At 38.2% G+C, this 21,815-nt stretch overlaps 1 protein-coding gene across 1 annotated transcript in view; it reads right to left on the reverse strand.

Moving 5' to 3' along the window:
• Positions 1–21,815, reverse strand: part of tmeff1b (transmembrane protein with EGF-like and two follistatin-like domains 1b) — a 66,165-nt gene that overhangs the window by 18,656 nt on the left and 25,694 nt on the right. Inside the window, exons 3-4 of the mRNA XM_026947170.3 lie at positions 21,626–21,755; positions 13,160–13,186 (exon numbers count right to left, since the gene is read on the reverse strand). Coding sequence (XP_026802971.1) covers positions 13,160–13,186; positions 21,626–21,755 — 157 coding nt within the window. The remainder of the gene's footprint in view (positions 1–13,159; positions 13,187–21,625; positions 21,756–21,815) is intronic.

Here is a 21,815-nt window from a genome sequence, read left to right on the forward strand (position 1 = left end):
AAATTGTATTGGGGCGGCAGGAAGTATGGGTTGTAGAGCAGGGAGCGACACCTTTTCTGACCTCAGTCACAATCCGTTGCAATCAGTCTAAGTTTTATTTTTATATTCTTATTCAAGTTATATTTTTGATGCCTTTTGTTGTTATGGAAGAAGCTGAATGGAAATAATCATTTTTGTTACTTCAAGTGTGGCACGAGTCGGAAAGTATCCAAAATGCTTACAATGTAGTCAGAAAAGTGCTCTACATGGTATTTGACAGGAGTTTCGCTGAAAAGGAAGACAAAACTGTATAGTAAGTTAGAATTCCATCAGGATTGTTAATTGAATTAATCCGCGAAGACGGAGCATTATGACTCAGCTATATCGCATAAGGATATGTGCTTAGCTTAGCAACCCAAGCTAATGGTAGTTTGCGGCATTTTCAAGCTATTTGGATGAACCATAAGAAAGGCATTTGTGTAAAGCATCAGTGCAAGTGTTTTGGCGTTGAATGAGAGCTTTGCAGTAATTCTGCTTAGAAGTTAAAACAGATAAAGAGAATGCACGTGTTCGCCCTAAGAGGACATCTAAGCCAACTGTTAAGGCTCAAGAGGCAAAGCTTAACCAGCTAATAGCAGCTATGAAAGCTAAATATGGAGTCCTTAGCCAAAAGATGAAGGAGTTTGACATTTTGCTGGATGATACTGATAATGCAGATGTAGTGTCTCAGAAATTATCTTCTGAATTCATACAAATTTCTGTTCATTGAATGATGCAGTAAAGGCACATAGGTCTGATAAGGATATGATTCAAGACCAAGCGCATTGGTATGAGTCTAGGTCTAAGGATCTTAAGTGTTTTGTGGACAATGTTGAAACTTGGTTACAAAGTGTTGCAGATCAAGCTAAAGAATCAAGGGCGTGTGATGATGAAGTAAGTCCTGAAGACAGTGCTTCAATGGTTACACTAGCACATATGTCTGGCAATGTTCCTCACAGTAGATCAGCTTCTGTAGTATCCTCTACAACATCATCAGTAAAGTATGAGGCTGAAAGAGCTGCTTTGGTAGCACATGCCAGTGCATTGAAACAGAAGCAAGACACTGACAGAGAAGTGGCAGCGCTGCAAGCAAAGAAGACTCGAACTGAAGACTACTGTTGCTGCTGCAGAGGCTAAGATTCAGTTGCTTAGTTTACATGAGCCCGATGGGCATGACTCCAGAGTTGCTAGGGACACCATGCATTGGTATGCAGAGGCAGCACTTTCTAATGTTGGTGTGGATGATGTGGACATTTCTGCACAACCGAAGGTACAGGAATCTGTTCTGTCTCAATCAGGTGTCTCCATCCAAAGCAATAGAAGACCAGGTGTGTGCAGAGATCTACCACCTCAACATTTGCATGCAGTTAGCAGCCAAGCTGGAGCAGGTCAGCAGGGTGCCATGGATGTCAGAAACTTGCTTAGTATTATGCAGCACCAGAATGACATTACTGAATTGCTTGCAAAACAACACAGGCTGTCTTCTTTGCCGTCAGTGACTATACCTGTGTTCATTGGTGACCCAACTGAGTTCAGGTTTTTCATGAAAGCCTTTGAACATAGAATAGAGGATAGGACTACAAGCAATAAAGATCAGGCAGGCAAGGATAGCTTCTGACCTGCTCTTTGGAAACATTCAAGAGCCAGTGCTTTCAAAGGATAAAGCCCAGGCTAAAAGCATCCAGCAGAGGTCAAAAGGGAAGAAAAATGCCTTTGCAATGTGTGCATCACCTGTGACAGAAACCAAAGAGCCTATAGCAAAGGTAGCCCAAAGTCACTACAGTGATAAGTGTCATTTCTGCCATAAAGAACACTCTCTGGTGACGTGCAAGGCCATTGAGCAGAAATCTCACAAAGAGAGACTTGAGTTTTTGAAGTTTAAAGGTTAATGTTTTGGTTGTCTGACACCTGGACATTTGAGCAAAGGATGTTAGCAAAAACTGATCTGTCAAAAGTGCTCACTGAAGCATCCCATTATCCTGTACATGACAGGCAAGCCTAGTGGTCAAATGGAGAGCAGCAAGATTCAGACCGATATCACGCTGCCTACAATGGAGAAGGAAACGTGTGGTTGCACTGGGGCCGGTGAAGCGGAATGTGCACTTGCAGCTGTTCCAGTGAAGATTAAGTCTGTAAAAGGCAATCATGCATTACAGACATATGCCTTTCTAGATCCAGGCAGTTCAGCCAATTTCTGTTCTGAAGAACTGACGCGTCAATTGAAAGTGAATGGATGAAAAACCACCATCTTGCTTCGCACAATGGGTCAGGAAAAACCTGTAAGCACACGTGGTCAGTGAGTTGGAGATCAGTGGTTTAGACGATGACGTCTATGTGGAACTTCCTCAGGTGTTTTTGCAAAAGGAAATTCCTGTCAAGAAAGATAGTATCCCCAGGAAGATGTGAATAGGTGGCCATACCTGAAGGAGATTAACCTCCGGTAGATTGATGAAGGTATAGGTTTTTAATAGGAACAAATGTACCTAGAGCCATGGAAGGTTATTAATAGTGAAGGTAATGGACTGTATGCTATTAAAACAGTACTTGGATGGGTTATTAATGGCCCTCTCCAGAAAGAAGCCACCATAAAGAAGGCCAATGCATGGCCAGAAGTGGAAGTTGTGTGGAAGTCAGTGCCTGAAGACGAAAGGGCCAAAGAGACGTTGGATTTGGAGAAGGACTCACTTCCACTTGAAAGAGCTTTAGGAGTGGAATGGTGTGTGGAGTCTGATGTTCTAAAGTTCAGAGTAACCATCAAAAGGCAGGTTCTCACAAAATGTGGTATACTGTCTATGGTCAGCTCGATTTATGACCCGCTAGGTTTTCTTTCTCCCATCATTCTTCCTGTGAAAGGAATAATGCAGGAATTGTGTGCAATAAAGCTTGGTTAGGATGAAGATATACCAGAGGCTTTGGTGAAGCAGTGGGAACAATGGGTTGCAGGCTTGCAACAGTTGTCAGGGTTTGAAGTCAATCACTGTATTAAGCCATATAACTTTGGAAGAGTTCCATCAGCCAAACTACACCATTTTGCTGATGCTAGAGAGAAAGGTTATGGCACTTGTAGCTACTTGGTCCTGAAAAATGAGCTACAGCAAGTACATTGTGTTTCATTATGGGAAAGGCAAGAATTGCGACTCTGAATGCAGTCACAATACCGCGACTTGAACTCATGGCTGCTACTGTAGCTGCAAAGATGGACAAGATGTTGAAATCTGGGCTAGATTTGGAGCTTGAAGATTCATTGTTTTGGTCTGATAGCACTACAGTTCTTAAATTTATTAAGAATGAATCAGCGCAGTTTCGTACATTTGTTGCAAACCGAGTTAGTGTGATCAGACAGCGATCAAAAGCAAGTCAATGGAGATACGCTGATAGCAACAACAACCCAGCAGACCATGCCTCTAGGGGTTGTATAGTGGAGGCCTTTCTAAAGCCAAACATTTGAATAACAGGACCGGATTTCTTGCTTAAGCCTGAAAGGGCATGACCTAACATGCCGGACAGTATTTCTGAACCTCTAAGGAAAGATCCTGAAGTTAGAGAAGCTACAGTCTTCACAGTGATTAATCAGAACATAGAGGATGCAGTCTTCAAACTGATACATCACTACTCAAATTGGTATCACCTGAGGAGAGCAGTTGCATGGATGCTCAATCTGAAGCACATGCTCAAGCTTCTAAGTCAGAATCGAAAAAGAATTGGCATTGACTTTAAATGACAAAAGGAAAAAGTCTGAGCTGGAGAAGAAAATGGCTGATTTCAAAGCTTCTCTGCAAGTCAGTTCTCTTTCACTGGATGAGATTTTGGAGGCAGAGTTGGAGGTTGTGCGTATTCTCCAATGAAGTTGCAATGTTAGAACAAGGAAAGTTGGTATCAAAGAACAGCCCCCTCTACAAGTTGTTGCCTTTAACTCTGAATTACTTGCTTTTGATGAAGACCAAGCCATTGATTCCACTGGGCGTTTTCGAGGAAAAGGATATCTACTCCAAACGCAGATGGCGACAAGTCCAATACATGGCGGATTTATTTTGGAAATTTTGGGCAAAGGAATATCTGCCTGACCTTCAGCAAAGACAAAAGTGGTTGCACCCAAGACGTAACATTGCTGTTGGCGACATTGTGCTTGTGATCGACGATTCAGCTCCCAGAAATTCTTGGATTCTGGGGCGAGTCATTGAGACACTCGAGGATAATAAAGGAAGAGTTCGTCAAGCTTGGCTGAAGACTAGCAGTAATATTTTTCTGAGACCTATCACCAAGCTTTGTTTACTGCTTGAAGTTGATGGACAGTGTTATGAGACAGTGGTAAAGACTGATCTCCGATGGGAGTCATGTGCTTGAACCTCTGTCTCCGAAGATTATTCAGGCTTGTTTCATATTGAATAGCAATAAGAAGTAAACTTGAACAGAGACTTTGTTTATCAAAAAAGGAAGAAATTATGGACAATCAAAAGAGTTCCAGTTCCAAATAAGGGGGGCTTGTAAAAACTTGTTGTTAGTTATAATGTTTTTGTATAATATAGCCCACTAGTAAGGTAAATTTTGAAGTACTGAATGTAAGTATGTTTATTATGATAATTGTTTGTTATACAAGACAATTACGGGCCGGAATGTAAGCGCCACTTTAAAGAGTACCTTCCTTATGTACTTATAGATGCTTATGTTATGTATTACATGTTTTTGTATACTTGCCATAGTGTAATGTAAAGCATTGGTAGCTTACAGTCAGAAGAGGGCAGTAGCAAGGAAAATTGTATTAGGGGCGGCGGTCCAGAAAAAACAGGAAGTATGGGTTGTAGAGCAGGGAGCGACATCTTTTCTGACCGCAGTCACAATCAGTGTAAGTTTTATTTTAATATTCTTATTCAAGTTATATTTTTGATGCCTTTTGTTGTTATGGAAGAAGCTGAATGAAAATAATCATTTTTGTTACTTCAAATGCGGCACAAGTCGGAAAGTATCCAAAAGAACCCATGCTTACACAGACCATTTCTCACATGTGCCAAACACTGAACCTTTTCTAAGAATATCTCAAATTAAACCTAACAAACTGAATGGACTACAGGTACTTTTACTGGCCATTTTCACTGACATTGCCACCAACCATCCACAGACTTTTCCTAAAGGCTGTTGGTAAACCAGGTTCAGAAGTTTGTTTACCTGTTGAAAGCCAATGTATGCAAGTGTATATACAGTACATGGAAGAACATATAGACAATGCAATATATGGTGTTGGTGGTTGAACTTATATTGTCACTGAACTAATTAACATAAAATTAGATACTGCTAAACTCACTGCCAGCACCTTTGATCTGACACTAACTAAAGTTGTTATTGTAAATGAAACCATCACTGATCAGGGACTTTTGTCTAAGATACTTGGATTAGACAAAATGAGTATGGACCTTTAAATAAGGCTAGCCCTCCCAGATACAGCTACATACACTGCCATTGTCTATATGCCATCAATACATTAGGAATGGGCAAACCCAGAAATCTGTATACAAATGTTAAAAGATTTCAAATCCTTTACATCAGTTTTAGCACAACCTACATGGCCACAAAACAAAGTTAACTACATTCTTCTAATTAGTAATAAGAATTAGACCATTAGGACAGTACAGGACAGTATTTTGAATTTCTACAGGAATTTGCAGACTTTCTCTCAAATCTAATTTCAAAGCAAAAAAATAACTGCATACATTAAAATTCATTTTGATAATTCACAAAACCTTTGAAATAGCATCTGTGTCTATATTAAGAGTCAGCTGGAGTCATTCAGAATGCTATGACAGACACAAATAAGTAGTTTGTTTTTACTATAAATGACCATTATACTGTAGCCATTCAGCCTATCAGGATGAATACTATGAACTGTGCTGATCAACTTGAACTGTATTAGAGTTGTGCTATGCACACATAGTGAGAAGATAATACTAAAATTTCTCACATTGGTATTCAGACATATCAACAGACTAGAGCGCATTTGTGTGAGATTTGCGTGCGTGGGGTGGAGTTTCCTAAACAAATGTGTGTCTCACCCTGGACTATGCTTGGTCTATTCCTTTACAGGATAGCACAACCAGTTAACAAAAACACTGGCATTATTTTATTCATTCATTCAAAATAGCCCATTAAAATCATAATAAATTAGCCCATGCTCACATGTAATGTATCCCATGCACACATTATGATTTCCTAACCACAATTTAGTATCTCATGGCATACTGGTGTACTCATGGCATAAGCTGTGCACACTGCCACACAATTTCAAAAACAAAAACAAAAAAAAAGTAAATGCAAAAAATAGAATTAAAAAAATAGAACACGCTGCACCAAATGCTGGATCAGATGCTGGATCAGCTGCCAAATAATGAGGGTGGAAGACTTACTTTTAAACCAAATTTACAGTGATTAATGTGATAATTACAGCTAGGACTATTCATGCAACAATACATTTGCAATAAACTAGACTCCTAGATTTATTTCAATGCTTGCCAACTTCTCTTATATATTATTGTATTAGTCTTTTTTATTTTTAATTTTTAAATTGTCTTTTGTTGTCACTTGCACTCGGCTCAAAAATTTTGTGCAGCATACTGTACCTGTCCTCAGTTTAGAGCAGTTCACTCTAAAATTACAACTGCAAAGAGTCCTTAAATTAAAAAAGTCCTTAAGTACTTATATTTATAAGTAATTATTTATAAGTATTTATAAGTCCTTCGGTGTCATTAAAGTATTAAACCTCCTTCATACTCTACCTCACCTTTTTGTATTTATCTGCCAAATTGTTTCAATAGTTCATCATATTACACTGTACACAGCATATCAGATTTTATCCAGCCTATAATTACAAAATCAACAAAACTGCTCTAAACCTGTTTAATAGCAGTGATTTTTGTGTCTTCAAAATATTCAAGATCATGTCCGGAGATTATTTATATGTTGTTTGCTTCTTCACCACGTGAATGGTTGACTGATTGAACATACCATAGGCTTAGTTAATTTGTCCATTCAACAATTGAAAATTAAATAATAATAATAATAATCAATAAACACTAAAAAATTAACAATACTATACAATGGCTGAATATACTACTACGTCCAGCAACTTGCAACCGTTGTTACCATTTTGCGTGATTAATGATGAGAGACTAAGGACATGTATGTTCTTAGTATGCAAGATACTATTATGTGAAAGTTCTTCTTAAATCTCTTTCATACCATTATATATTTTTGGAAATATTTGGAAAAAACATAAAGCATATATAAGCCTATACAGGTATAGCCTATATAAGAGGTTGCAAGACCTTGTTGTCCCAAGTGGTGGAGGGGGAGGAGTGCCCCATGCCTCACAAGATCAAAAGTTTACATATGCTTGATTTATAATACTGTGTTTTTTTACCTGGATGATCAACGACTGTTTTTGTTTTATGATAGTTGTTCATGAGTCCCTTGTTTGTCCTGAGCAGTTAAACAGCCCACTGTTCTTCAGAAAAATCCTCCAGGTCCTGCACATTCTTTGCTTTTCCACCATCTTCTGCATATTTGACCCAACAGTGGCTATATGATTTTGAGATCCATCTTTTTACACTTAGGACACTGAGGGACTTGTACACAACTATTATCAAAGGTGCAAACATTCACTGATGCTCAAGGCAACACACTACATTAAGATCCAGGGGGATAGCAGCTCAAAGAGGCTGATTCAGACTTGTTCAGACGCTACTGAAGTTATAGCTGAACATGGTTTTAAAGCCTCCCAGATGTTGTAGTAGACATTGCATCCTCCATCCATCATTAAGCCAGGATTTTATCCTCACTAAGCTACAATGTGGGCTTGTGAGATATTATTATTGTGTCTTGTGGACTACATGTAAACATCTGTCATGTGAACAGGACAGTACTAAATGCAATACTAAAAAAAGGGTAGTATTAAGGGCAGTACTAAAAAAAAAAAAAAAAAACAAAAGGCAATTTTATGATCCCTCATTTTTTTTTTTTATTATTAACATTTTGCAGATTCTGCAAGGCGTATGTAAACTTATGTCCCCAACTGTACATTCACGTCAGCTACTGCACATAGTTTTATCAATAATCTCCCAGAGTTATCAACTTTGATTGGATCACTGTCTGACCTCAAAGAACTTGATCAGGCAACTGAATGCTTAGAGTCAATATTCCGCTACAATAGATAATGTAGCTCCACTTAAAAGAAAAATAATTAGAGAGAAAAAACTAGCACCCTGGTATAACGATCACACATGCAGCTTAAAAGAGACCACTTGAAAATTAGAATGTAAATGGCATCAAACTAAATTTGCTGTATTCCAAACAGCATGGAAGGAAAGCCTCCAAAGCTATAGAAAAGCTCTTAGAGATCAACATATCTCTTCTCCCTAATAGAAGATAAAAATAATCCTAGATTCTTATTTAATACTGTAGCAAATTTAACTAGGAATAAGACCACCACAGAAGCATGCCCACCATCAATATGTAGTAGCGATGGCTTCATGAATTTTTTTCAATGACATAATAGAAAATAATAGTTTAAATTTTTTGCCTGATAAGTTAAAGCCAGACAATTTGATAACTAACCATGTAGGTGACAATATAACCATATCAGATCAGCGATTAGAATGTTTTACTCCCCTTCGAGACACTGAACTAATTTCCTCATCAAGTATAGTATATTATATAGTATAGTAACTTGTTTACTAGATCCCTTACCTACCTGTTTCAGATACTACCAAACAGATACTACCAGAAGCAATCAAACCTCTTCTAAAAATAATAAATTTGTCCCTTATTACTGGCTATGTACCTAAATCCTTCAAACCCCTGATTAAAAAAACCTGACCTCAACCCCTTTCAGCTGTCCAACTATAGGGCAATAACAAACCTCCCCCTTATCTCCAAGATCCTAGAAAAGGTTTTAGCACAGCAGTTATGCTCATACCTACAAAGGAATAACATTCATGAACTCTGTCAATCAGGATGTAAGCCTCATCATAGCACTGATAAAGCACTTTTTATATAGTAAATGTAAAAGTAGTAAATGACCTATTACTGGCCTCAGGGTTGTGTCTCCTTGCTTGTGTTAATTGACCTTAGTGCAGACCTTTTGACACCATTGATCATATTGGTTAGTTATTCTCCTTGATAGACTAGAAAATGGTGTTGGAGTTAAGGGAACAGCCCTCTCCTGGCTCAGGTCTTATTTGACTGATCGTTATCATTTTGTAGATGCAAATGGGGACTACTCTATGCATACTAAAGTAAAGTTTGGTGTTCCACGAGGTTCTGTCTTAGGCCCATTGCTTTTTTCTCTATATATGCTACCTCTTGGTAAAATTATTCGTAAACATGGTATTAGCTTCCACTGTGTGATGCCACACAAATGTTATGCTCTTATGCTGTTCCACTGTTATGCTGATGCTTTGTTTCCGCAAAGCCAGATGAGAGACACCAGCTTAATAAAGTTAAGATACATGTAAAGGATATTAGACACTGGATGCTTAGTAACTTTTTTCATCTCAGAAATATCGCTAAGATAACCAGTTCACACTTTTGTTACCTCTAGGCTGGATTATTGTAATGCCTTGCCATCTAGATGTTCCAGTAGGTGCATAAAGCAGCAGTCCAGAAGCAGCAAAAGTCCGCAGCAAAAATCCTTACTAGAACCAGAAGATATGACCACATCACGCCTATCTTATCCACACTGCATTGGCTCCCAGTCAAATTTCATATTGATTATAAAATACTACTATAAAGAACTGAATGGTCTCACACCGCAGTAGTTGACCAAACTTCTGGTCTTTTATGATCCGTCACACCTACTTCAATCAAAAGGTGCAGGCTATTTTGTTGGTACCTCGAATAGTGATGGCTAGAGCTGGGGGCAGAGCCCCACAAAGCCCCACAGTTATGGAACAGCCTTCCAATTAGTGTTGTGACTCAAACACAGTCTCAGTTTAAGTCTAGGCTGAAAACTAAACAATTCAAGCCTTTTGTGAAGTTTTTCTTAGGTAAAGGAGCATATCTAGAGGGTTCATGGGCATAGAGTGTTGTGGTGAACTGGGATGTTTGGATGTAATGTTTCTTAACCATTACATGGCAATAAGCATACCTAATAATCTGCGTTTCTCTCTCTCTCTCTGTCTCAAGCTACACATTCTACTCCTGAGATACCAGTGATCCTGACCCCTTCTGAGACTACTATTGATGGTACCACTTAGAAACCATGAAGCTGGCTTTGGACTCCAATTGACACAAACAGCTTTGCTACAAATGCTTAGGACTACAATTTGCCATGACCAGTCAGCCTCCATCAGTTAACAGTTTAATAACTTCAACAAAATACACTTCACGTGAAAACTATGATGAATTTCCTGGTTACACAATTGCACTTTTTGACCATGTAGTACACAGTTATAGAAGATAATTATTTATAGTTGCACTATCTGTTGTCACCCAGATAAGGATGGATTCCCTTTTGAGTCTGGTTCCTCTCAAGGTTTCATATCATCTCAGGGAGTTTTTCCTTGCCACTCTTGCCTCTGGCTTACTCATTAGGGATAAATTTATAAACTTAAAATTTAAATTTAAATTTAATATAAACTTAAGCTTCTTTGTGTCAATGTCCATTGTTAAAAGTGCTATGTGAATAAAATTGAATTGAATTTGGCAGCATATCCGGGGCAGGCAGCCCCCCTCAAGTGAGCCCCAATGTCTCACTTGACAGATTGGGTCAATTAATGCAGGAAAATTTAGTATGTGCACAAGAACATCAATCCTGGCTTTAGGAGTTTGCACCAGGAGATCAAGTGCTTTTATTATTACCCACTTTTTTTGAGTAAAATAAATTACTCACAAAGTGGCAAGAACCATTTGAGGTCACATGTCGAGTTGGAGATGTCACCTATGAGGCTTGGTCTGGTTCTGTGTGGACTTAAGAAAAGTCCACGCATTGCCATGCATTGATGAACTGCTCGATCAGTTAGACGTGGCTTGCTTTTATTCAACACTAGATTTGACAAAGATATATTGTGCGGATCCCCTAGACTCCAATGTTTCATTGGGAAAACAGCCTTTTTCACTCCATTTGGTTTACACCAATTTGTCACCATTTCTTTGTGGTAATTCGTAGCCCCAGCCACTTTCCAACGACTCATGAACAGATTCCTCTGCCCACATGCTGCCTATGCCACTGCTTACCTAGATGAGATTATTATAAAGAGAAATGAGTGCCTGTGGCACATTTAACATGTTAGGGCTGTCCTGAGATCCTCGAGATGGGCGGGACTCATGGCAAGCCCAAAGAATTGGGCAATTGGACAGTTGAAGTACAATATCATGTGGGCTTTCTCACTTGGGTCAAGGCCAGGTGTGTCCCCAAATTATAAAACCACAGCGATTGCGACCTGCCTGAGACCCAAGACCAGAAAGGAGACAGTTTCTGGGGTTGGCAGGCTAATATCATAGGTTTGTGCCTATTCAGATATCACCAGCCCTCTGATTGATCTCACTAAAAAGGAATGCCAGAACTGGTCCAGTGGACAGTGCTGTGCCAATGGGCTTTTATTCAGATAAAAGCTGAATAACCAGTCTTACATTCTTCTGACTTCTTTCTCCCCTTTGTTTTGCAGACTGATGCATCAGACAGGGGGCAGGGAGCCATGTTGTACCCCTGCCCCTTGTCCCATGTTCAGTGATCAGTGGTGAGGAGATAAAGGGGAGACATGAGAGCACGCCAGGGAGAGAGATGAGAGCCACACAGCGAGAGCTGACCTGAACTGTGTGTGTGTGTTCGTGTCTCTGTGTGAGACCACAAGATATGAAGTGCTGAAAAGCACCTGAAAAATAAAAAAAACTGATTGTTAACCCCAAGCCTGCCTCCTGATTCCTCATTTTTGTTCTTGCTACCCATAAACATTCCACAGACACCATAACTTATGATTCATTACAAGCATTTAAAATAAGTCAAATATTTGTCAAATGTTCAGATGTAATGTTTCATTTCAAATGTTTTTAAATATTTAACATGCCAGATACAGAATATAATCTTAAAATACTAAATTTAGCCTGAACCCAGACCATATTATTTAAATTAAAATTAAAATTTAAATTATTGTTGTATTAAATATATTCCTATCTTTTTTTTTTTTAATTTATATGTAAGTGTTATATTTAGTGCCACGGTGCTTACTTAGGGTCATCATTGTAAATACATAAATCCCTATTCATTTAGAGAGATTTAATTATAAATTCATGCAAATGCTATATGTTTAATGTGAATGACAAATGCATGATTATGAACAAATATATAATGTAAAATTAAATAACATATTTGTAAATAATGTATGATGTAGACTTCAGGCTAAATTAAACATTTAGTTTATATCTGAATATTTTCTGAACTGACTGTATAGTAGTGATATTTTTTTCCATGTGAAAATTGAAAACATGAGACAGGAAATTGTGAATTACAACAAGATTAGAGCAACTGGGATTCTTTACCCTAGTCCAACTAGCTGAATTCATTATCAAACCCACCATCAAATTGTTTACTAGAGCCGACATATACTTTGTTCCTCAAGGAAATACTACCAGAGGCAAACGGAAGGAAAAGGGGAAAAAAATTAAATATAGGCCAATATCAAACCTCTGTTTTATCTCCTGAGATCTTGTGTTCAGTCCTGAGCTTAAGTTACCTTCTGTATGGAGTTTTTCCATGTTCTCCCATGTCCATGTGGGATTCCTCCAGGTTGAATGTGTGTGTAATGCACTGCTATGGACTGGCATTCCATCTATGTTTTATCTCTGCTTTCATTTCAGTTTGATGTTATTTGTCCAGTAGGGAACAGCATTTTATCTATTTATTTTTTGGTACAATAAGAAAATATCTTACTGTCTCTAATAATAGGTCCTTGTGAAATTGAATGCACATGATATATATATACTGATACTGTGAGAATTTTAAACTGTACCATAATATAAATTTCTGGCCATACCACCCACTACTATTGCATATTATTCTGGGTATGCCTCTGACAGTTGCTTTGTTCTGAAGTATAAACAAGGAAGCCTTAGCAATGAGACTGGATGTTCCTTGAAAAATTATTTTAATTTTTCTTACCTCCATCCCCAGACCCTGAGCTGCTATCTGCAAACAAAAGAAAACAAATAATCATTAGCACTTTTCTTAATCTGTCAGATGCACAATACAAATGCATAAATAAATAAATATAGATTATGTATTTTAGAGAGACAGAATTATTATGGAGTCCAACAAACAGGAACTCTACTGATCTTTTTTCGGGTTTTATTACATGTAACCAGGAATTTAATTATTTTTTCCATTTCGATAAATATAGTTTATTAATGGTGTACAAAAGAGAGTTTTGCACACATATCAAACACTCCTGTGTATTTTTACAAGCAGAAAACATAGCCTCCCAAACACCCCCCAGTCACCTAACGGGAAGGGTTTTGGTGTTAAGCTTACATTTAACACATTTATGAGCACCTCAAAGATGTCCACCAAGAAATCCTACAGCTCATGGCAAAGAGCAAAATACGAGTGAGAAATGCTTCGTGTTGCCTATATGACATATTGGAGAAATGTTTGAAAAAAAAATTTATGTAGTCTTGTAACCTGTTTGATTTTAATTTGTTTATAAGCAGGGAAATAGTTGCTTTAAAATAGTAACAAAGGTTGTTTGTTAACTACAATCCCAAGACAGTTTCATAGTGTTATCTTAAATGGAACAGCTAACGCCCGAGAACGTTACTAGAAGTGCTGGGCTATTTTCAAGATTAGCTAATTGGTTAAGTCGAATTAACGCCTTAACGTGATTTTCAGAATGCTCTAATCGAGATTGTACATGTTTACATATACATATTTTTTATTAAAAAAAAAAACTATAAATACTACTCGAAATTTTCAACCAAAATGAAGCAAACAAATACACAGCTTTCTTAACTTGATAAACGCATCCTACAACATGCGCTACTCCGAAACTCTGCGCGCACGCAGATAAAAACAAAACAAAACAAAAAATAAAAAACGCCAAGATAAAAAGGCAGCACATTCCTCCATGTTGATCTTTTATTAACAAAATAGCCAGCTAACTGTGATTAGTGATGTATATTTTCCTCCTCAAACAGTGAACTATATAGTCAATGTTTTAGATTTAACAAGCGAATACATTGTCTGTACATTGACGGGATTCACTTTTTTCCAGGGGTTTCAGAACAGCATAATCGAAACTGCGTCATCAGGCAGGCGTGGCCTATTTGAGAATCTGCATAGGTCACCAATCATGCGCGGTTTGGGAAAAGCCATTTACTTCAAATACCTCTTCTGATCGCAGGGGTTTCGTGTCAAATACCTTTTATATACACAGTAACTTCAGATACCTGTCCTGATCGCAGGGGTTTCGTGTCAGATTACATTCATACTGTTATAACTTCAGATACCTGTACTGATCACAGGTGTTTCATGTCAAATACCTTTTATATTGTGATGTATTCTTTTGATGATGTACATATTTTGAAATTTGATGGGAGCCAGTCTGATACAAACAAAGTATATTAATTTGAAGAGGTTTATACTTTTGTCCACACGATCTTTTTATTCTTTATATTCACTCAGTATAATTGTGGAAAGATATTTATTAGAATATACTAATTAATTAATTAATTAAGATTGGGTCAGTACTAAAATTAACCATGGTTTATTATAGTAAAAGTGTGGTAACCATGTGTTTTTTTTTTATTTTTATTTTTTAACCGGATTGATTACCATTTGTATAACCAGTTTTACTACAAATAACACTTTTAAACTATGGTTAGTTTACCAAAACCATTATTATTTTGTGGTTACCATGGAAGTACAAAAACCCTGTTTTTTTTTTTTTGTTGTTGTTGAAAAACCATGGTTAATTTTCGTAAAGAGACTGGCTACAACTTACAGAAAAACGTAATCACGCTATTGACGGTTACTGCACATTTCTTCTGGTTATTTGTTTTCGAAAATCATTTAAATGTAAGATTATAAAACATACATAACATGTATGACTGTTTTGTCCTTCATTACCCATCGCAGATATGCTTTTCTCTGAGCTGATCCTGGGAGTGGAAATGCCCGCACAAAAAAAACACTATTCTGTGCATGATCGGTGACCTCTTATTATTTTTTTTTGGCAAAAAAAATCATTTTCCCAACACCTCCAGAAATGCCCATTTTACGTCGTGGTAATTGAAACCCCTGGAATTTAGAGAATGCCGTACAATTGACTGATCTAAAGCGAACACTTTTAATGCCTGGAGGCTGGGAATTACAAGTTGCCACCTCGAGTTGAATGAAGCATTTTCTAGTGCTGTTCCATACGACCGGAAGAGCCCCGAGGGGAAAGAAATTATTGATGGAGTGGTATTTCATATCGCCAAAGACATGGTGGCTCAAATAGTAAAAGCAACATCTACAGCCGATAGTGCAAACAATAGTTCTTTTAAATAACCTGTATTTAAATATCCTACATTTAAATATCCTTAATTGAAAAGAACCATTTTTGCACTAGTTGCTATAGATGGTGCGGTTACTATTTTTGCACATCTACATTTTAAGTCCAATTTTAATTTAAAAAAATGAAATAAATTTTTATTTTTCAATTGAATTATGTAAGAACTAAAAAAAATTATTTATTTATTTATTTATATATTATAAATAAGATGTTTACTTATTTACTTATTTTTTGCAATATCGCCGAGCCCTGGTTACTACCTATAATAGGCATTAATTCACTTTTTGACCAATTAATTCTGCAACCTTGGAGGCACAGTGGCGCAGTGGGTAGCACTACATTTCTAAGTTTAAGTATGCATATTCTTTATCAGGTGAATTTCTTGAAGAAGATAATAATGCTTTTAAGTGAGTCAAGACTTTGCCTCAGTTAACTGGATTATTTAGACTCTTGGGATGCCAAGACATTAGTGTATGTAACTTGGACTGGAATTCCTCACATCGGAATTCCTGAGAATTTTCCAGATACACAAGTGAACCAAATTGAAATGATGTGCTGATTTTGTTGGCTGGAAAAGTCAAAACATAAACCAATACTACAGTTTAATACTAAGCCCAAAAAACGAACCGACTGAGCAAAAGTTCATTCTCACTTATTACACACTGTTTAGCAACAACAAAATTGCTAGTTTTAAAATGGAATACCTATAACCTATAATCACTGTAGTGTTACTCATCACTGTGGACGCAAACCCAACCATCAACTTGGATAGGGTCTAGCGAATGTAAGTCTCATGGTGTGTGTCACTGGCAGCAACAGTTATTGAATTTTGCAAAATACTCCACCACTCCTGGACATTATGCACATTGTGCACTCTCAACTTGGATAGATTAGGCTGAATTTCACTCATTTTGCTGCGAAGACCTCTTGCCTTGTTGAACATTTCCCTCCATTTTGCCCCATCAGGGGGTTCAGTGTCCACAAGGTGGTTCAGTGTTCACATTTATGCAGAGACCCAGGTTCAGGGTCAACTAAGGGCTTTTCCTCAGTCGAGTTATACTCTAATGCTTGATGACTTGAAAATTATGAGAACTATCATTTTTATAGATTATTTAGGAAAGAGAGAGAAAAATTACATTTGCATAATAATGTGGAACGCAGTGTAAATATAAGTGCTACAAGTCACATTCTAAATATTAAATCTCAAAGTGCTTTACATGCAAAAGTAAACTACATATATTATTATAAAGCAAGTTATTGAAACAAAGAAATGTTTCCAGAAACAAAGTGCTTTCCCAGTGAGGTGAGGATCCATTCCTAACCAAAACATACCAGATTTTTAAATTTTCTGTCCTACGTAAGTGTATTATGTATGTATTATATACATTAATTTCTTTTGGCTGCTCTCAGGCTTCAGGCTGAGATATAATTGTTTTTAACATGAGCATACACCATATAAGAATATTATATTTGATACTGTTTCTAGCTAGACATGTGGCATATGGCCAAAATGGAATTTAAGCAAAAAAATTATTTGCACACTGCATGCATCTGGTGTAAAATGCCATGTTGAATCACATCGGAGACAGCAAAGAAACCAGTATCAGCACCTTTCTGCACTGTCACCAAGCATATTCACCTAAAAAAGAGCATACCAACACATTATGAAAAATGGGCTCATCATCCAATAGAACAGGCTAGGAAACTCAGTGAGTATAGCAAAGAGTACTATGAGTTGGAGAACTGGAAGACAGCATCTGCACATTTGATCACATCAGAAAGTCATCAGGAATAATAATATAACACCAGCACTTTCAAATCCAGCCTCAGTCTGCTGCCAGTGATCCAACTGACAAAGTAGGTTAGCTACAAGTGGTTTATCCACTGGCCTAAAGTTGCAGACTGAAAAGCACTTCTGTAGGTCCTTCTGGATAAGGGCATTTGTCAAATGCTGTAAATGTAAACTCAAATATAGTGGCTAAACTGATATTTAACTGCAGAAATGATGCATAAGCTCACTCTACATAATTGTTACAAATTAAGTGAAGTGAAGTAGCAGTGGGCAGCCTTTTTTGCTGCGGCGCCCGGGGAGCAGTTGGGGGTTCGTGCCTTGCTCAAGGGTCTCACCTCAGTCGTGGTATTGAGGGTGAGAGAGAGCACTGGTCATTCACCCCCCCAAGTCCCTGCTGGACCCGAGACTCGAACTCACAACCTTCAGGTTCACCTTCGGGTTACAAGTCCGACTCTCTATCCATTAGGCCATGACTGCCCCCATTAATGAGTACATGCCCAGTTTGCAGTCCAATCTATGTCATACAGTGGTCCTAAAGTGCAAAACTCTTTAACAAACCAAAAACCCAATAGCAAATAAAAAAACACAACAGCAAAAACAAAAATACAACAAAATAAAACACAACAGCAAATCCAAAAACGCAACAACATTAACTCAAAATGGAAACGATAGTTCTGTATTGAACATCACATGCTCGTTTCTGATTGGACATGACTATCAAAGTGAATAGGAACTTTGCTGTTTCAGTCTGCTGTTATCTTAGCCTAGTGAAAATGGTTGAATGATAAAAAATGTTAAAAAAAAAAAACAAATAATAATAATAACAATAATAATAATAAAGCTGAAAGCAGTGGCTGGCAGGTCCAAGCACTAAGGGTACAGCAATGATGGTTGCATGACAACATCATGTGATAGAAAGGAACAATACACTAATACACATCTGAAATAACCCTCACTTCCTGTTTGGTGGCTTCGCCATCAATCGTGCTAGAGGGCTTAGCGTACACCAAAATTGCTGGGAAGGTAGCGGACACTGTCTTCTATCCCTGTGTGAAATTCCATGAGAAGAAGAAGAAAAAGAAGAAGAAGAATCCTAACAAAACAACAAGGTTCCAGCACTGGTGCTTGAAATGAGATGGTCTGGTGGTGCTCCAGGGTCCCAAGTACAATCCTAAGCTGTTCTGTGCATGTTCTTCCTGTGTCCCTGTTTTTCCCCTCCAGGTTCTCTGGTTTCCTCCCATCGCTCAGAAAACATGCCAGTAAGGTGACTGGCCAAGATAAATTGCCCCGTGGGTCCATTGTTTTATGGTTTTCTTGCTGCCTGTTCACTTAAAATCCTACACAGGTGAGGAGAGAAGTTTGGTTGGCTCAAATGCCATTGAAGAGCCTGTTAAAAGTATGCAGTGGTACCTGGACAGGTCTATTGCCCAGAATGTATTATGTGATGCAACAGATTACCCTTTAGTCTCTCACCTGCACCAGCACATTATTCATTCTGAATGGGGTTGTGAAGAGCTCAACAGCAAATGTAAGGAGCTATGCTTGATGCAGAGGGGACCACATTGTTGTCACCACAGCAGCCCATAACACAAAGGCAGTTTTGTGCCAGAACAGAATGAGATCAATTCTTGACACTGCAAAAAATATCTTAGCAAGTGCATATATACTGAATAAAGGAAGTTACCTAATATTTCATATTATAAGAACATTATATAACAAATATAAAGCCATTAAACCTATTTCTACACATATTTACTAATTTCATACTTAATGAATTTCATGCTTCATGGGGGCAGTCGTGGCCTAATGGCTAGAGAGTCGGATTGTAGGTGGGGGGAGTGATTGACCTCCTCCACCCTCAATACCACGACTGAGGTGAGACCCTTGAGCAAGGCACCAAACCCCCAACTGCTCCCCGGGCGCCACAGCAAAAAAAAAGGCTGCCCACTGTGTTCGCGGTGTGTGCGTGTGTGTGTTCACTACTGTGTGTGTGCGCACTTGGATGGGTTAAATGCAGAGCAGAAATTCTGAGTATGGGTCACCGTACTTGGCCACACGTCACTTCACTTTCACTTAAAATGGTCTTGTTCTTTTGGCAGATAAATTTGAAATAAATAAAATTATCTGCCAATAGAACAAGACAATTTCAAGCTTGAAATGAGTGAAAATATCTAAAAATAGGCTAGGGCATTCAAGACATTTTTACTACTATCATTTTTTTTTTTTTTTTTTTTTTTTTTTGCAGTGAGCACAATTTACTGAAACTGCCAGGTCATGCCAGCATCAGTTCAAAGTCACATGGCTGATAGTAGCATGGCTCTCCAATCTGCCACTAGAGCACTAGAGCTTGATAACAACAGACCAGTGGTTACTCAGCACAATCTCCACAGGGGATCATTTACCATTTCAATGACGGCTATCATGAAACACCGAGGTCCACCCCACAGAGGTGCAAGACCCAAGTCATGGTTATACGGACTGTGAAAGTGCAGTTATTACTAGAAAAACAAGCAACAGAAATAACATACAGGCCAGAACCCCTAACCTCTTTTGTTTTTTAGGTATTATCTGATTCCAAAAAAATTAATATGTAAGGGACTTAAATGTCTTCTTAAAACAACTTCCATTTCATACGCTACATATACCAGATATGATGCGAGCAGTGAACAAACACTATTGGTTTGACTGACAATCATCCACTTCCACATAAGTAGAGTAACGTATCAGTTCAAGGTCTTTCTCTTTGGTTTATATTTCACAACCAGGGTGTTAACAAAATGTGTGAGAGTTTCCCTAGAGCCCCAGCAACACCAGGGGCTATACATACATCTGGATGACTGGCTGCTGTGTGGACAGTCCCAACAGCAATTGACAAGCCAGACAGAGCTCCTGATTTCACCCATGGAATCTCTAGAACTGAAAGTCGATTATGAGAAGAGCCAATTGACACCTGTGCAGTTCATAGATTAAAGCTTGACTCACAGGCTATGCTATCCTTTCTCATGGAAGACAAAGTTGTCTTGATCATGAAGACAGTGAGAAAATTGTGAGTGACCACACACTGCCTAGGGGACCATGTATGCCACTACCACATCGCTTGTGCCTTCGTCCGTGGATGCTCGTGGACGTCCACTTCTTTTTGAATTACTTCAAAAACATGGCCACCTTCAGCCAATCAGCTTTCAGCAGGCATTTCACACAACTAGAATTGAGCTATTGTCATAAAACTTTACAAGTAAGTTGATGTATGGTCTCATTATTGTTTTATGTATATTGGTAAGGACTGTCCACTGGGGGCATTGTTTGGACCCTGCAGATCAATGCTTGCTTTATTTAGGGGTCCAAGAATGAAGTGCTTGTAACCCTTTTGGAATTGTTAGGATTCTTCTTCTTCTTCTTCTTATTATTATTAGAGAGCCAAGCATGTAGTGCTTGGAGCCCTACCGTTTTTGTTTTCAGTACCTAATACTCCCTCCCGCTACTCAGGCAAGAGAGATGAGACAGTGGCGCTATAGCAAAGCACTTTACGTTTTGGCTCATATTTCAAATGCCGTAAGTCCTATAGTGAAAATTTTTGCTCTTTATTCCTTAGGTTCTCACTAGCAAAATAGTCTCAAGAACCATTTAGCTTAGATTTTTTGCTAATTTGCAAATAGGCAAAACCTACATTTGATAATTTGTCTTTGGATTTTTGTCCTATCTCCACAATTTTGGTGTCAGCAGAGTGTGACCCTCAAAAAATGAATTACTTTAAAAACATGGCTTTCAGCAGGCATTTCACACAACTAGCATGGAGCCATCACAAAACTTCGTATGTATGTTCATGTATGGTCTCTATTTTTAGTGTATATTGGCAAGGACTGGCCACTCGGGGCAATGTCTGCTAAGACTGCTGGACCCCACATATTGTCACTTGCAGCTATATTTTTTACATAGAACTGGATGCATGCCTTTTATGAAATTTGACACACTAATTCAAAATGGTCCCAAAAATCTTCCATAACACCTCTAGTGCCACAAATAGGCCAAAGTTTCTGTCAATAGCTTTGGAATTACTCATTAAAGAGTCATCATTCAAATTTTATATGATTCCTTTGAATTTTGCTCTCTAGAATCCTGGACTACCCTGGCCACGGATGGCTGTGGCATAGTTGGGATTTGAACTCGGAACTCCCCAATTATAGTGCGCTTTTCTGTTGACCACCCCCACATCATTATTATGATGCATAAGTTAATGAGAATGATAATTTAATGGTACTAATTCAATTTTTGTGTTAGGACTCACCTGGATCGCAGGGTCCAGGAGAGGCTAGAGATACAAGACGCTGCTGTGTGCAGGCTGCTTGCCTCAGGTAGCACTCATTCTGATAGGTGTCCCCATTGGATCCACACACAGGGATGTATTTTTCATGACACTGTCGCAAAAGTCAGACACCAGGTTTTAAGTGCATTCTCAAAGGAGTGCTTTAAGTTAC

Source organism: Pangasianodon hypophthalmus, chromosome 1 (genome assembly GCF_027358585.1).
Source record: "Pangasianodon hypophthalmus isolate fPanHyp1 chromosome 1, fPanHyp1.pri, whole genome shotgun sequence".
In the NCBI taxonomy this organism is placed as follows: Eukaryota; Metazoa; Chordata; class Actinopteri; order Siluriformes; family Pangasiidae; genus Pangasianodon; species Pangasianodon hypophthalmus.